We start from the raw sequence: 17692 nt of genomic DNA on the forward strand, positions 1-17692 counted from the left end.
ACACTACTCGGGACTGTGTAATTCTGAAAAAGATTTTTTTTTTTTTTAAATTCTTTTTTTTTTTTCCATAATTTTATTTATTTATTTATTTTCCCCCCAAAGCCCCAGTAGATAGTTGTGTGTCATAGTTGCACATCCTTCTAGTTGCTGTACGTGGGACGCGGCCTCAGCATGGCCGGAGAAGCAGTGCGTCGGTGCGCGCCTGGGATCCAAACCGGGGCCGCCAGCATCGGACTGCGAGCACTTAACCGCTAAGCCACGGGGCCGGCCCTGAAAAAGATTTTTTTTTTTTTTTTTAATCCTTTTGTCGGGGCTGGCCTGGTGGCGCAAGCGTTTAAGTGCGCACACTCCACTGCGGCAGCCTGGGGTTCGCCGGTTCAGATCCTGGGCGTGCACCGACGCACTACTTGGCAAGCCATGCTGTGGCGGCGTCCCATATAAAGTGGAGGAAGATGGGCACAAATGTTAGCCCAGGGCCAGTCTCCCTCAGCAAAAAAAAAAAAAAAGAAAAAGAGGAGGATTGGCAGATGTTAGCACAGGGCTGATCTCCTCACAAAAAAAAAAAATCCTTTTATTGTATAATTTGAATATTTTTCTTTATATGTGTATATGTACATTCATATATGTTATGTATATTCATATATATAGCCAGTTTATGAATAAGTTGACTTCTTTTATGTTTGCTCCCATCAGATATTAATTATATGGAATGAATATTTATTGAGCGCTGGCTATGTGCCAGGTACTCTTCTAGGTTTGGGGGCAAGGAGGGCTCAACAGAAGTTAAAAACTGAACAAAAAATGGTTTCCCTAATGGAGCTTACCTTAGTGCGAGACAGGCTATAAATAATGAGGGAAAAGTGTATTAGATGGTGATACAGAGCTATGGAGAAAGATGAGAGGAGGGAGAATGGGGCCAGTGATCAGGGACGGCATCATCATATAGGAGTAGCTCTTACAGAATTATACAGTAGGAAATATTGTTTGAACCCTTTCAATTATAACGTTTTCAGATGAGCACTGGATCTCTCAAACGTTTGTAATTGCAGCGGTATCTGGTTCTGATGCCGTTAACAGCTGGCAGTGGAGACCACTAGCTGGTGCCGTGGATGGCAGCATAGAGGGATGGAGAAGCAGCTAGGGCGTCTCTGCTGTGCTGTGCAACAGGAGTCGCCAGAAGGGCTGATGCTGTCCCTGTCAGGCTGGAGGATGAGGGCGGGGAGGGAGATGAAAGAGGAGGAAAGAGTGGGAAATGTAAGAAAACACGATCGATTTTTATTTTGATTTTAAAAAAAGTAATGTAATAACTCCACAATAAACTGTTGGTTGTAGCTTTAGGTTCCACCAGGCGGTGTCCACCAGAGTGTGACACTTGAATTAGAAGTGCCCTACAGTAAGGGACGCTTGTTCCCTCTTGGCTGTCTTACCCCTACCCCCTGGCCGCTAAACTTGTGTCTTAACCATGGTGCTGATGTGGTAATAGAATATTTCTTTTTTAGCCTTTGTATGCAATCTGTCCATTTTTTTAAAGGTAGGTTATAAATATTAATTAAAATTAAATATAGTCAGATATCATAGCCTCATGATGATTTTAATTTTCACTTTCGTTGGTTTCAGCTATAGTCTTGGGGGAAATAATGTTAAAAATATCAAAACATTGTACTGTCAACTGATATGAAGGAAATGTTTGAGTGTTTTTTTTTTTTTTTTGAGGAAGATCAGCCCTGAGCTAACATCCATGCCAATCCTCCTCTTTTTGCTGAGGAAGACCGGCTCTGAGCTAACATCTATTGCCAGTCCTCCTCCTTTTTTTCCCCCAAAGCCCCACTAGATAGTTGTATGTCACAGCTGCACATCCTTCTAGTTGCTGTATGTGGGAGCATACAGCAGCTCAGCATGGCCGGAGAAGCGGTGCGTCGGTGCGCACCAGGGATCCGAACCTGGGCCGCCAGTAGCGGAGCGTGCACACTTAACCGCTAAGCCACGGGGCCGGCCCAAGAGAGTTTGTTATTTTTAAGGGTATAGTTTTTAAAGTAGCCATACAGTTTAGGAAAGGGGAAGGAGGAGCTAGAACCAGAATATTTTCTTTTCCTTTGGCCTGGTCTTTCTATCGGCTGTGTACTAGTAGTAAGAATCCTGACTAGCTGAGGGTTTATCGGGTTGTAGTTTATAGCTGTCTCCTCATCTGCTTTTTAGTGTAAAAAGTAGTGAACTCTGATCATCTAGGTATTCATTGAAGTAAGTGACTAGCAGCATAATCAACATCTCAGTTTCTTTGAGGTCAATTTCTTCTTGGTATCTAAGCTTTTCCATTCAATGTCAGAGTGTATCTTAGCAAACAGAAAAAGAAAAGGAAGAACATTCAGAATTTTAGGCAGTTGGCCGAGTATAGATCCGAGTTGTCAAAAGAATAATATTCCGATGGATGCCTTCATAAATAATAGTTTTTCAAAGTCATATTTACTTTGTACCTAATAAGAGATATAATTAGACATACTACATTTAATTAAGTACTGGTTATAACTACTTGTAATTGTATTGTAAAATTGAAGGCTTAATTACTGATCTGTTGTAATTATGTCAGTTTATTTTCAAATGTCCAAACTCCCATATCTTAAATTGCACATTGCATTAGAAGCACCTCAGATAATAACATGGCACATTTAAACTTGCCTCTCACACTTTGTTTTCCTCAGTGTCCTATTGTGAGTGTGTGCTTTTTGAAAAATTCTTTTTTAGGCTTAATGGGGCTGTTTGAAAAACGTCGCTTCAGAAAATTCCTAGTATATGTTGCCAACTTCGATGAAAAAGATCCTAGAACGTGGGAAGGCATTGATCCTAAGAAGACGGCAATGCGAGAGGTGTACAAGAAATTTGACTTGGGCCAGGATGTTGTCGATTTCACTGGTCATGCCCTGGCACTTTACAGAACTGATGAGTAAGTTTTTTGGTTTTTAGATTTATATTTTTCTTGAAACTCGCACTGAATTTCCCAATTCTCCAGTGTGGAAATTCTAACCAAACAAATACATGGTCATGTTATATACTATGCAAGAAGAGGTTCTCGTTGCAAATTATTGTTAGAACCTTTTAAGTAAAATATGAAGAAGGTATTCAAGTGAAATCACTTCAGAAGAAGATTTTAAATTGAACACAAAAGTCAAAACTAAAGCCTTTTTCTAATAGTCATTTTTTTTTCTCTAGCTATTTAGATCAACCCTGTTGTGAAACCATTAATAGGATTAAACTTTACAGTGAGTCTTTGGCAAGATATGGCAAAAGCCCATACCTTTATCCACTCTATGGCCTTGGAGAACTGCCTCAAGGATTTGCAAGGTAAGAGCCCATATTTAACCTGTTTGGTAAAACCCTACTGATCCCGAACCTCATCTTCAACGGAGTACATGAGATATGGTTGTGAGTAATGAGGCAGGGTATGTCTGTGAGTAGTGAGGTGCTTTTTATTCTTACTGAAGTAAAATTTATATACAGTGAAACCACAGATCTACAGTGAAAAAATTGAGTTTGATAAATGTATAGACCTGTGTAACCAGAACTCCAATCAAGATAATAGAACATTTTTCTTATTCCAGAAAACTTCCCTCGTATCACCCCATAATGACCACCCCTCCCACACTGTAACAACTACATTTGTGATTTCTCTCACCATAGATTACTTTTGCCTGTTTTTAAAGTTGATATAAAGGGAACAATAATTACTCATGTGTGTCTGGCTTTTGTTTAACAATATTTTTGAGATTCATCCATGTTGATACACATGCCAATAATTTGTTTTTAAAATATTGAGTAGTATTCCATTATATGACTTACATGAGTATACCACCTTGTCTTGTTGATGGACATCTGGGTTGTTGTCAGTTGTCAGGTATTATGAATGAAGCTACTGTGACCGTTTGTGTAACAGTCTGTGTGGATGTGGACTGTCGTCTCTTGTGGGTAGATATCCAGGAGTGGGAGAGCAAGTGTGTGTAACTTCATGAGACCCTGCTGAACAGCTTTCCAGAGTGCTGGTGCCATTGCACGTGTACTCAGTGGTGCATGAGAGTTCTAGTTCCTCCACACCCTCGTCAGCGTTTCGCACTGTCAGTCTGTTTACTTGTAGCCACCCAAGTAGCTGTGAAACGCTGTCTCACTGTGGTTTTAGTTCACATTTCCTGAGGACTAATGTTGATCACCGTTTCAGGAGCTTGTTGGCCATTTGTATAATTTTGTGGTGTGATTATGTCTTTTGTACATTTTTAAAGATTGAGTTGTCTTTGTTTTTGCTTGGTAAGAGATCTTGGTGTATCCTGGCAGCAAGTTTTTGTCAGATAGATGGATTATAAATGTTCTCCCAGTCTGTGGCTTCTCTTTTGATAAGCAGAAATTTTAAGTTTTGATAATATATCAAGAATTTATTTTTTTGTATTTAGCACTTTTGGGGTCCTGAGAAAACTTTGCCTATCTCAAGAGCACAACGATGCTCTGTGATGTCTTTTTATAAGAAACTTTATAGTTTTAGTTCTGTGTTTCAATCTGTGTTTCATCTTGAAATAATGTTGGTGTGTGGGGTGAGGTAGGGCTTGAGGTTCATTTTTTTTCCATACCAATATTTAGTTGTTCTAGCACCATTTATTGAAAAGACTTCCTTTTCCACTTGTCTTGGTGCCTTTGCAGAAAATTAGTTGGCTGTAGATCTGTGTCTGTTTTGTTCCAGATCTATTTATTTTTCCTATGCCATTACCACACTGTCATGATTATCATAGTTTTATAGTAAGTCTTGAAATCAGGTAATGTAAATCCTCCAGCTTTGTTCTTTTTCAAAATTGTTTTAGCTATTCTAGGTCCTTTGTATTTCCATATACATTTTAGAACAGGTTGTCAATTTCTAGAAAAAAAATGCTTGCTGGGATGTTGATTGGAATTGAGTTAAATCTATAGATCAATTTGGGGGAGAATTCTGCTAATAATGAGTTTTTCAGTCCATGTATGTGCTCTGTCTCCATCTATTTAGGTTTTCTTTGTCTCAGCAGTGTTTTGTAGCTTTCGTTGTAGAGATCTAGCACTTTTTTTTTTTATTGAGGTCATAGTGGTTTATAACATTGTGAAATTTCAGGTATACATTATTATTTATCAGTATTCTGTATGGACAGCATCGTGCTCACCACCAACAGTCTAATTTTTATCCGTCACCATCTATCTGTGCCCCTTTACCCCTTTCGCCCACCCCCCAACCCCCTTTCCCTCTGGTAACCACTAATCTGTTCTCTTTGTCCATGTGTTTCTTTATCTTCCACATGAGTGAAATCATGCGGTGTTTGTCTTTCTCTGTCTAGATTATTTCGCTTAACATAGTACCCTCAAGGTCTATCCATGTTGTTGCAAATGGTACGATTTTGTCTTTTTTTATGGCTGAGTAGTATTCCATTGTATATATATACCACATCTTCTTTATCCATTCATCTGTTGATGGGCACTTGGGTTGCTTCCATGTCCTGGCTATTGTGAATAATGCTGCAATGAACATAAGGGTGCATAAGCCTCTTTGAATTGCTGATTTCAAGTTCTTTGGATAAATACCCAGTAGTGGGATAGCTGGATCATAAGGTATTTCTATTTTTAATTTTTTGACAAATCTCCATCCTGTTTTCCGTAGTGGCTGCACCAGTTTGCATTCCCACCAGCAGTGTATGAGGGTTTCCTTTTCTCCACATCCTCTCCAACATTTGTTATTTTTTTGTCTTGGTAATTATAGCCATTCTGACTAAATTATAAAATTATAATTATATAATATAAGGTGATATCTCATTGTAGTTTTGATTTTCATTTCCCTCATCATTAGTGATGCTGAACATCTTTTCATGTGCCTATTGGCCATCTATATATCTTTGCAAAAAATATCCTCTGCTCATTTTTTTTTTTTTAATTTTTAAAAAATTTTTTCCCCCCAAAGCCCCAGTAGATAGTTGTAAGTCATAGCTGCACATCCTTCTAGCTGCTGTATGTGGGACGCAGCCTCAGCATGGCCGGAGAAGTGGTGCGTCAGTGCGCGCCCGGGATCCGAACCTGGGCCGCCAGTAGCGAGCGCGAGCACTTAGCTGCTAAGCCACGGGGCCGGCCCTCCTCTGCTCATTTTTTGATTGTGTTTTTTTGTTGTTGTTGAGTTCTTTATATATTCTGGAGATTAACCCCTTGTCAGATGTATGGATTTGCAAATATTTTCTCCCAGTTGGTGGGTTGTCTTCTGTTTGTTTTTTTTTTTTTTTTGTGAGGAAGATCAACCCTGAGCTAACTAACATCCATGCTAATCCTCCTCCTTTTGCTGAGGAAGACTGGCCCTGGGCTAACATCTGTGTCAATCTTCCTCCACTTTATATGGGACGCCACCACAGCATGGCCTGACAAGCGGTGTGTTGGTGCGTGCCCCGGATCCAAACCCAGGCCGCCAGCAACGGAGCGTGTGCACTTAACCACTACGCCATGGGGCCGGCACCTTTCTTTTGGTTTTGTTCATGGTTTCCTTTGCCTTGCAGAAGCTCTTTAGTCTGATGTGGTCCCATTTCTTTATTTTTTCTTTTGTTTCCCTTGCCTGAGTAGACATGGTATTCAAGAAGATGCTGGATCTAGCACTTTTTTTGTTCAAATTTATCCATAAAGTGTTTTATGTTATTTTGATGCTGCTGTGAAAGTTTCAATTTTACTTTCAAGTTGTTTGCTGCTAAGATACAGAAATACAATTGATTTTTGTATACTGACCTTATATCCTGTGACCTTGTGCTTATTAAGTTCTACTCGTTTTGTAGATTTCTTAAAATTTTCCTTGTACACAGTCATGTCATCTGTGAATAGATTAGCTTCTTCCCTTAGAAGCTTTGATTTCCTCCCCCTTGCCTTTATGGACTGGCTAGGACTTCCAGAAGAATGAATAGGAGTGGTGGGAATGAACATCCTTTGCTTTGTTCCCAGTCGTGTTTTTTTTTTTTTTTTTTTTTTTCCCTGCTGAGGAAGATTCACCCTGAGCTGATGTCTGTTGCCAGTCTTCCTCTTTCTGTATGTGAGCAGCTGCCACATCATAGCCACTGCCAGATGAGTGGTGTAGGTCCACGCCTGGGAACTGAACCCGGGGCTGCTGAAGTGGAGCACACCAAACTTAACCACTAGCCCACTGGGGCTGGCCCTGTTACCAATCTTAAGGGGAATGTTTTCAATATTTTATTTATTTTTTTTAGAAGTTTTTTTTTTTTTTAAGGAAGATTGGCCCTGAGCTAACATCTGTTGCCAGTCTTCCTCCTTTTTTCCTTTTTTTCCTCAAAGCCCCAGTAGATAGTTGTATGTCATAGTTGTACATCCTTCTAGTTGCTCTGTGTGGGACACTGCCTCAGCATGGCTTGATGAGCATTGTGTAGGTTCGTGCCCAGGATCCAAACCAGCAAACCCTGGGCTGCTGAAGCGTAGCTGGCAAACTTAACCAGGACGCCACCGGGCTGGCCCCTCAATATTTTATTATTAAATATGTTTTCTGCAGGTTTTTTATAGATGATTTTGTTAGATTAAATTCTCTTTTATTCATAGCTTGCTGAGAATTTTGATTATGAATGGATGTTGACATTGAGATAATAATGCAGATTTTCTTCTTTATGTGGTATGGTGAATTACATTGATTTTTTTTTTTTTTAATATTAAACTAACCTCGCATTCCCAGGGTAAACATCACTTAAGGTCACGTGCTGCCTATCAACGTTTCAGTCAGTGACAAAGCACATATACAACAGTGGTCCCATAAGATTAATACCATATGGCCTAGGTGTGTAGTAGGCTGTACCATCTAGGTTTGTGTAAGTACACTCTATGATGTTCACACAACAACGAAACGCCTAATGCACAATTCTCAGAACGTATCCCCATGGTTAAGCAACGCATGACTCTATTCATGATGTATTTTCCTTTTAATTTTTTGTTAGATTTAATTTGCATGTGTGTGTACATGTATATATACACACACATGAATTTTTGTGTCTATGTGTATGAAAGATGTTGGTTTACAATTCCTGTAGTGTCATATGTCTGGTTTTTTGTTATCATGGTTTGGTAGACTAATAAAACAAGTTAGAAGTTTCCTCCTTTATCTTCTGACAGAGTTGGTGAAGATTCGTATTGGTTTTTCTTAAATGTTTGATAGAGTTGACCAGTGAAACTCTCTGGGCCTATGGAGCTTTCTTTTTGGGAAGGCATTTTGACGGTTAATTCATTCTATTAATAGAAATAAGGCTATTGAGGCCAGCCCCGGTGGCCTAGTGGTTAAGTTTGGTGCGGTCCGCTTCGGCGGTGGGGTTCGGTTCCTGGGAGTGGACCTACACTACTCGTCAGTGGCCATGCTGTGGCAGCTCACATATAAAGAGAGGAAGATTGGCAGCAGATGTTAACTCAGTGTGAATCTTCCTCAGCAAAAAATAAATAAATAATTAAGTCTATTCAGATGTACTATTTCTTAACTCAGTTGTGTTTTTCAAGGAATTTGACCATTTCAAAAAAGTTCTTGAATTTTTTGATATAAAGTTGTCCATAATTCTTTTTTTATCTTTTTTTTCCTGTAAGATCTGTAGTGATGTTCCCACTTTCATTCTTGTAATTGGTAATTTATATTTTCTCTTTTCTTGATAGAAGTTTATCAATTTTATTAATCTTTTCAAAGTACCAAATTTTTAGCTTTGTTAATTTCCTCTGTTACTTTCTATTTTATTGATTTCTGTTTTCTTAATTTCTTGCTTCTACATACTTGGGTTTAAATTTTAGTTTTTTAATATTGAAACAGATGATTGATTTTATACTTTTTTTCTATAACATAAGGATTTGAAGGTTTAAATTTCTCTCTAAATATGTACTATCCAACATGGTAGCCTATCTTTCCTGTGATTTTTTTTTTTTTTTCTTTTACTCTTGGGTTATTTGAAAGTATAATGTTTAATTCTTAAACATTTGCAGATCTTCCTAAATATCTTGTTAATGATATCTAATTTAATTCCATTATGGTCAGAGAACAAACTTATAAAATTTCAATCTTTGAAATTAATTAAGGCATAATTTATGGCTAAATATATAATCTATTTTAGTGAATATGCCTTTGAAAAGAACTGTATTCTACATGTGTTGGGTGCAGTGTTCTATAAATGTAGCTGATAAGAGTTGTTCAAAGGTATATTCTTACTGATTCTTTTTCTTGTTCTATTACTGAAACAGCGGGTCTTCTCCCAAGATTGTGGATTTATCTGTTTCTTACTTTAGTTCTGTCAGTTTGTACTTCGTACATTTGAAGCTCTTATTGGGTGATACTCATTTCTGATTATGTCTTCAAGTCTTCTTTGTCTGGTACTAATGTAACCCTACCAACTTGCTTACTGTTTGCGTGGTATCTTTTTTCATCCTTTTACTTTCAAATTCTCTGTGTCTTTATATTTAGTAAAATGAGTCTCTTGTAGACAGCATATAGTTGAATATTGCTTTTTTATCCAATATGTCAACCTTGGCCTTTTAGTGGAGTTGTTTAGGTCATTTACATTTAATATCATTATTGATGTGGTTGGGATTAGATCTGTTGTTTTGCAGTTTGTTTTCTTTTCCTCCCTCCATCTGTTTTTCATCCCCCACCCCGTTCCTCTTTCCTTTTTTTGGATTAATCAAATATTTCCTAGTATTCCATCTTAATTTCTCTGGTGGTTTTTTAGCTATGCCTTTTTGTTTTTAATTTTTTAGTGCTCACTCTACAAATTATAGTATGCATCCTTTATTACAGCTTATTTGGAGTTAATATTGTATTACTTTACATGAAATGTAAGAACTTGGCAACAATTTCCTTCCATTTACCATTCTCCTTTGTGCTGCTGATGTGTGCATTTTACGTTTACATACTTTATGAACCCCACAATGTGTTACAATTTCTGCATTAAACCATCAGTTTAAAGAAATGAAGAGAAGGAAAAAAGGTAATCCTTTATCCACATTTTTAGCATTTTTGTTGCTCTTCATTTTTTCCTTGTAAATCTTTGTTTCCATCTGTTGTCATTTCTCTTCAGCTTTTCTCTGGCATCCTTGTAGTTACATGTCTGCTGGGGATCAATGCTCTCAGCTTTTGTTTATTTGAAAGTGTTCTGTCACCTTTATTTTTGAAGGACTTTTGTTGGCTTGAGATTTTTTTCATTCAGCACTTTAAAGCTATTGTTCCCTTTACTTGTGTCTGCTCTGTTTCTAATGAGAAGTTAGCTGTCATTGTTATCAGTAGTTGTTTCTGTGTATGTAATATTTTTTTTCCCTCTGGCTGCTTTCAAGATTTTCTTAGGTTTTTGGCAGTCTCTCTAGGATTTGCCTAGGTGTGGTTTTGCTTGGGATTTGCTGAACTGCTTGGATGTGTGAGTTAATTTTTACGTCAAATTGGGAATTTTTCAATCATTATCCTCTTCAGATATTCTGTCTCATTTTCTCTCTCCTCTCCCTCTGGGACACTAATTACTTGTATGTTAGATGCTTGGTATTATTCCCTAGGTCACTGAGGCTCTGCTCATTTTCTCCTTTGTCTGTTTTTCTCTCCGTGCTTCATATTGGATAATGCCTGTTGATTTGTCTTCAAGTTTACTGACTCCTATTTCTGTTTTTTTCCCAATAGGCTGCTAATCCCATTCAGTGAGTTGTAATATTTTTTAATGTTGTACTTTGTAGATCCAGAATTTCCATTTTTTAAATACAGTTTTCATTTTTCTTGTGTTGACTCTGAAATATATTTATAACAACATTCTTGAACCTCTATCTTTGAACAAGGATGTTTGTCCTTGAACATACTTGTAATAACTGCCTGTAACCCCCTGCATATTTTAACTTTGGTAATCTGGGCGTCTGTTTGTACTGTCTGCTTTTCCTCTTTGGATCACTTTGTTTCTTCACCTATCTAGTAATTTTTTATTGTATACTGGACAAATTGATTGTATGTTGTAGAGATGCTGGATTCTTTCTCTGTAGAGTGTTGATTTTTGTTTGAGTTGGCAATTAAATTATTGGTCATTCACCTTGAACTTCTGGAGGCTTGATTTTACACTTTGTATGGGGGTCTTTTGTGAATGGCTGAATCCTTAGTCCTAGTATAATAAGGTGTGGTCCTTTTGGGGTTTCGGTGGAAAGCTCCCCTAATGTGGCAGTTTCAGACTTCAAACTTATTTGTCCTCATGGCCCACAGCTATAATCTCTGCTCAAGTCTTTTCGCCTTTCAGCTGTTGCTTTTTGCTGGATTCCTCGGGTCGCCCTCCTGTACAAGCACTTATGGAGTTATTAAGGATATGAAGAGCTTTTATAGATTTCATGACTCTCCTTTTTGTAGGATTTTATCCCACAATTTTCATCTCCTCGGACCGCCCCAGATTCTGTTCTGGGCCGCATTAAATCAGTAAGACTGCAGGCTTTTTGCTTCTGTTCTAGGTGCCCCATGTTACCAAGACTGGGGAGGCAGTTCCCTCAGGGGAAGAGCCATATAAACCACAAGACCTCATCCAGTTGCTTCCTTTCAAGTCTCTTCTCCCGTTTCTGCCTGCTTTTAGTCACTCTCCGGTGCTTCCTCATAGTTTCTTTGGTTGTGGTTCAGTTTTGTTTATAATTGGGAGGATTAGATCCTTATAAGCTGTTCCCCCATTACTAGCCAGTGGTTTTTTTTGGCCTTGATATTCATAACTCTGAGTATGAGACATTATTTCACCGTTTTGACTCTGTTTTATAATTGATGCTTTAATGACTTAAACTAACACCTTCTAGGAGAAAATTGAGCAAATGTGTATTGCCTATAACTCATTAAGATCTAAGAAAGGAGACTTTAGTAGTTGAGACAATTATAAATTATTAATTGTAGTTTTCAAAATCTTCTAGGCTAAGTGCTATTTATGGAGGTACCTACATGCTGAATAAACCAATTGAAGAAATCATTATACAAAATGGAAAAGTAATTGGTGTAAAATCTGAAGGAGAGGTAAGTAGTTTTTACAATTTAAAAAATCTTGTTCTTGTGAAGAAAGTTTCATTATCTAATAAGTATTTAATTTGGTATGGACACTGATGCTACATATCAGACTATATATGATTTCTTTATGGTAAGTTGGTATTCATAATGACTAAGGACTAGTTACATATGCTGTGCTTTATTTAAAAAACATCTTAATATTTTCTATTGGGTTGATTGTTGCTTAAGACTAAAATATACACTATGGATGAGCTATAAATGATGGTAAGTATTCTGTATTTACATAGTGTGGGTTGGTGCCTATCTCCCAAATTTTCATTTAAATTTAGATTTATTTGTACTACTTATTGGTTGAAATAGAGCTTGGCCAGTACTGACCATTTTTAAATTTAATCTATTATTATTTACTAATAAATTACTAAATAATAATGTTAATAACAATTAGTCACATTTATTTCATTTCGGGTTTAGCTGTGTAGTTGGCTAGGTGGAGTTGTGAGCAGTGTTGCTCAAATTTGAACTGAATATAAATCATTGTTAATCTTGTTGAAGTGCGTATTCTGACTCATTAGGTCTGAGGTGGTCTGCATTTTCTTGCAAGCTCTCAGGTGATGCTGATGCTCTTGGTCTGCAGACCAGATCATTCATAGTTCAGGAAATATCAACTCTTAAGAATAGTTAGAACTGCTCAAGAAAGAAACTCAAAAACTAAGTTAAAAAAAATTTTCGTTATTTCCAATGGTATTCCATTGGTTCAGACCATATAATCTGCACTCACCAGTTGGCCATCTGAACTTTTATTATTACTGTAGATCGTTTGTAACTACCTTGTGGTCTCAGCATAATAGGTATTTAGGAAATATGGAAAAATATTTTAATCTGATATCTCAGAAGTTCTTTTTATTGCAGAGTTTCATTGCATTCTTGGCTACACAGCTGCTTCCTCTTGGGAAATTTCAAGACTTTGATAAAAGAGGAAGAAGACTGTAATGTAATATAATACATAATTTATCGTGCAACTTCAGTTTTACTTAGAACGCATAGTCTTAAAATGAGAATGATTTTCATCTGTTTGTAATATTAGTACCATTTATAGAACATTTTCTTTTTACTGACATTCACATGTAATGACAGCCCTTAAATACACTTTCATTTAATCCTAGCAACAATCCTTCCAGGTTGGGTAGAGCCAGGATTTGAACCCTAATTCGCCCCATTCTAAAACTTATACTTCTGAACACTATGCAACAGTTTTCCTAACATTTGAATAAAAGTTAGAATTCATGGATCTGTTCCAGGAGAATTTGTAGGGATTATTGGCATAGTTTAGTAGTTTAATAATTATCTACAGTTAATTTTATGAAGATAACAGGTTACATTCAAGGGACAATGGCATTAGTGTACTGTCTAAAAACATGGTAGACCGTGAATGTTATAGTCTTTAAATATTGTTATAGATCGCTCGCTGTAAGCAGCTCATCTGTGATCCCAGCTATGTGAAAGATCGGGTAGAAAAAGTGGGCCAGGTGATCAGAGTTATCTGCATCCTCAGCCACCCCATCAAGAACACCAGTGATGCCAACTCTTGCCAGATCATTATTCCACAGAACCAAGTCAATCGGAAGTCAGGTGAGTTTTCAAGATCAGCCAATGTTTGTAGAATTTTGTTTGACATAACTTGCTTTATGTTTCATCCCAAATTCCTAATTTTATCTGCTCTTATAATTATAGTGAAGAAACTTTAGTTTACACTGGCAAACAAAATGTGATGGGCCCTTTTTAGCTCAGAGATCCTAAATCATTATGTAGAAATGAACAAAGTAGCCTAGGAGCCCTGCCTCAGACTTGTAGCCACTGCTTTGGACTTCCATTTCCTCATCTGGAGAATTAAGAGGCTGGACTAGGTGAGTGGTTACAGCCTCTCCCGGTTCAAACATTATGTGCCTGTGGAGGTTTATGCTTCTTAGTTGACCTGACTTCACTGTGTTTTTGAGCTGATGACAGTACTGCTTTTATGTCATTATTTGTCAACTTAATACTTACATTTGATTTTAGCAGTGTGCTGGTAAACAACTTTCGTTTCTCTGATTAAGATCAGGACTTAGCTCTAAAATTGTAAATCCTAATTTTTTGCTTTAACCAGTTGTATTCATCCACTAGCTTTTCCCATTTTTTAGTTAGAAGCCCTAAATCTTTTATCAAAAATTCAATTTAAAAGGGGTTGTCAACTATTAAATGGAGAGTTAAGAGCTATCTGTATTTAATTTTTTTTCCATATAAGAACTCAGATCATAGAAGATTACTACTAGAACAAAAAGACTTGGACTAAAGTAATCTTTCAAGGGTTCCCAAGCAGATCCATGTCTTTGCAAGTCTAAGAAGAGTAAAAGGAGGGGCTGGCCCAATGGTGTGGTGGTTAAGTTCGTGCATTTCACTTTGGCAGCAGCAGCCCAGGGTTCGTGGGTTCAGATCCCAGGTGGACCTATGCACCACTCATCAAGCCATGCTGTGGCGGCCTCCCATATACAAAATAGAGCAAGATGGGCATGGATGTTTGCCCAGGGCCAATCTTCCTCAGCAGAAAGAGGATTGCATCGGATGTTAGCTCAGGGCTAATCTTCCTCACAAAAAAAAAAAAAAAAAGAAAGAAAGAATAGCTTATGTTGATTTGCAATTTTATGTCACTTAAATGAGAAATCAGTACTTAATAAATCCTTTCCTAGCTAGTTAAAACCTTTCTAAAGGCAGGCCTCAGAGAGGAAGACAACCCCAGAGCAGTTAATATGGTTTGCCAGGTTTCCAGTTAGCTGTGAAGAGAACTAGGAGGAGAACTCTCATTTCCAAGTCCAGCAATTCACTGCCACATAAAAACTTCATCTCCAATAAGCTAAAAGTTGCTAAATATTTGCATATTTTATGTGTGACCCTGTGCCTCCATACAGAACTTAAGCTTAGAAGGTATTGTCTATTCTAAGTAATTTTAATTCACATCTCGATGAAATATGGGTGAAACCTGAGTGTGCACACGTGCCTGCGGTTTATAAACTTTGGCAGTGAGGTAGCATTACTTGTTTCCAGATATCTACGTCTGCATGATCTCCTCCGCACACAATGTGGCAGCCCAGGGGAAGTACATTGCCATAGTCAGTACAACTGTGGAGACCAAGGAACCCGAGAAAGAAATCAGACCAGCTTTGGAGCTCTTGGAACCAATTGAACAGAAGTAAGTGATGTGCTCATTTCTATCAGCTAAAGTCCATTATTGATTTTGGCTCTGCAGTGGGGTGAACCCCATAAGAACAGCCATTGGCTGCTGTGTGGGTATCATCTCTACCAGTCTCGTCTTTTGGGTTTTGAATTTCAGGCGGAGTGAGTGGGTGTGTGGTCAGCTCACCTGCTAACTTAATTCTTTTTCCCCTCCAGATTCGTTAGCATCAGTGACCTCCTTGTACCAACAGATTTGGGAACAGAAAGCCAGGTGAGTGTGGCCATCCGAAAAGGGTATCATCAGGCTTTACTGGGAGACATCCCTCAATAGTCTCAAGTCTTTGTAATTTTTATTTCCAGATCTTTATTTCCCGCGCATATGATGCTACAACTCACTTTGAGACAACCTGTGATGACATTAAAGACATCTATAAGAGGATGATAGGATCCGAGTTTGACTTTGAGGAAATGAAGCGCAAGAAAAATGACATCTATGGGGAAGACTAACAGCAGTGTATGTTGTCATCTAATGAGGACAAACTTAAAACATGTGGCAAATGCATACTGTATGAAATCAACATTGTAAGGCCTGCTTTTGTAATCAAAACAGAGATTGCAGAGCACTGTACCAGTAAATATTCCTCCCCTTTCTAATATCATGTATTAACTTGTTTTCACGGAGTGGCTATTCAGAATTGGCAGGTTACCACATTCTGTTCAATTTAACCATTACAGGCTTTTTTCTTCTAGTGAAGGATCAGTTTTAAAAAAACATGGTGATACTGATACAGAGAACTTGATACAGTATTGTATCTTTTAATCAGTGTAGTCTTTGCAGTTATGTGCTTCTGCTCAAGAGCTGGATCAGTACAATTTGCGTGCCATCTGTCCTCTTAACGTTAAGGAGATTCGAAATCGAATGTTCTATAATTTGGGACAGCATCCCTAAGTTTTCCCTGTACCTTTCCATTTTGTGTCCTGCCAAGTACTAGGACAGTGCCCATGTAGCACAGCTACAAGTTTGGTTTATGTGGGCGTAAAATTCTAACCGAACTTCAGAGCCATTTTGGAGGAAGCCTGTGTGCAGTGTTTTAACCTAATAAAATTGATGAGAGCAAAGGGGAAAGAAACCTATCAGAAAGCAGGTAAATGTAGAAGCTTCTTTTGTATCCCAGGTGTGGCTTCTTCAACGGACCAAGCTGCAATGCAGTATTGATTTGAGAGAGCCTGTACTTCAATGTCTGTCTCACAGTGGCTCCAGATGATGTCTGTACTGCAAAATAAAGCCAAACTCTGGAAATAGTTCCCTCTCGATTGGTCTGTTTGTGTGCTGATGTTTAAGAGCTAGTAAGTCTTGTACTGGCCATGACACAGCTGCTCACCTTCTTCAGTAGAGCTGAAACCAATGCTAGGAGAGAGATGCCGGAGTAGAAGGGTGCACTCAGTCACTGATGGCACGTCAAGGTTCAAATTTGGATGGCTAAAGAGAGTCTGTTATGTGGCTTCACTGTGAGGAAACCCCAGAGTATATTCCTGACACAATATAATTATTACGCTTTTATATATTCTTAGTAGTGGTTTAAAACAAGTATTCTTTTCCATACAAATACAAGTGACTGCCTTTGATAATTTTGCTTATAGCAGGAATTATAAGACATTAAGTGAATGCTGTCAGGTGGAATACGTGCTTTATTATTTTCAAGTAATTTCAGTTGCAGTTAGAAATTGTTTTTACTGGTACCTCCTTGCCCCTTGATAGTTTTAAGCCTCACTGTATTCTCCTTAAGGCTGAATATTGATTCTTTCTTATAGTTACGTTTGAAGGACACAGACTAAGGCAGATGATCTGTAAAAGAACTCAGACAACCTGAATAACAATCTAAATTGTTATTACCCTAAGTGATCACGAGCTCAGTTTCTCAATTGACACTACCCATTTTTGGCCAGATAACTCCTTGGGGTGGGGGTGGGGTGCTGTCCTGTACATTGTTCAGCAGCATCTCTGGCCTCTAGCCACTAGATGCCAAATAGTGCCTCCCTAGCGTGACAACCAAAAATGTCCCCAGACAGTATCACGATGTCTCCCAGGGCACAAAACTGCCTCAGTTGAGAACCACTGCTTTATTTCCACGATAAGATTATCTACAATTCCAGCCTTTCCCTTCCCTTCCTGTAATACTTCAAATTGTGAACTAATTATTAATGCAGGCAAAGGTGTAAGCTGGGTTACTAATTAATAAGTAAAAAGAAAAAATATCAGGATATTTTCATATTCTTTATTCAACATACTTATTGAACAACTAATACTTCTGTGCCAGGCCAATGGGGCACAAAGAAGATGCAGGCACAGTGTCTGAAAGAGCTCACAGGCTAGAGGAGACCCATTATTCTGCGGCTTGGTTAAGTGTTAAAACAGTTATAGAAAAAGGGATGGAAACAATGGCCTTGTGGGTGCTGGAAGGCTTCTTGGCAAGGGGAGATGAACATTTGAGG

General features: G+C 38.1%; 1 protein-coding gene across 1 annotated transcript in view; it reads left to right on the forward strand.

Annotated features, from left to right (window-relative positions):
- GDI2 (GDP dissociation inhibitor 2) overlaps nt 1–16501 on the forward strand; it is a 36904-nt gene extending 20403 nt beyond the window's left edge. The window contains exons 5-11 of the mRNA XM_004425392.3: nt 2740–2938; nt 3205–3336; nt 11902–12001; nt 13450–13621; nt 15071–15215; nt 15416–15470; nt 15560–16501. Coding sequence (XP_004425449.1) covers nt 2740–2938; nt 3205–3336; nt 11902–12001; nt 13450–13621; nt 15071–15215; nt 15416–15470; nt 15560–15706 — 950 coding nt within the window. The 3' untranslated portion in view covers nt 15707–16501. The remainder of the gene's footprint in view (nt 1–2739; nt 2939–3204; nt 3337–11901; nt 12002–13449; nt 13622–15070; nt 15216–15415; nt 15471–15559) is intronic.
- The last annotated feature ends 1191 nt before the right edge of the window (nt 16502–17692 follow it).

Source organism: Ceratotherium simum, chromosome 32 (genome assembly GCF_057802395.1).
Source record: "Ceratotherium simum simum isolate JZ-2026a chromosome 32, ASM5780239v1, whole genome shotgun sequence".
In the NCBI taxonomy this organism is placed as follows: Eukaryota; Metazoa; Chordata; class Mammalia; order Perissodactyla; family Rhinocerotidae; genus Ceratotherium; species Ceratotherium simum.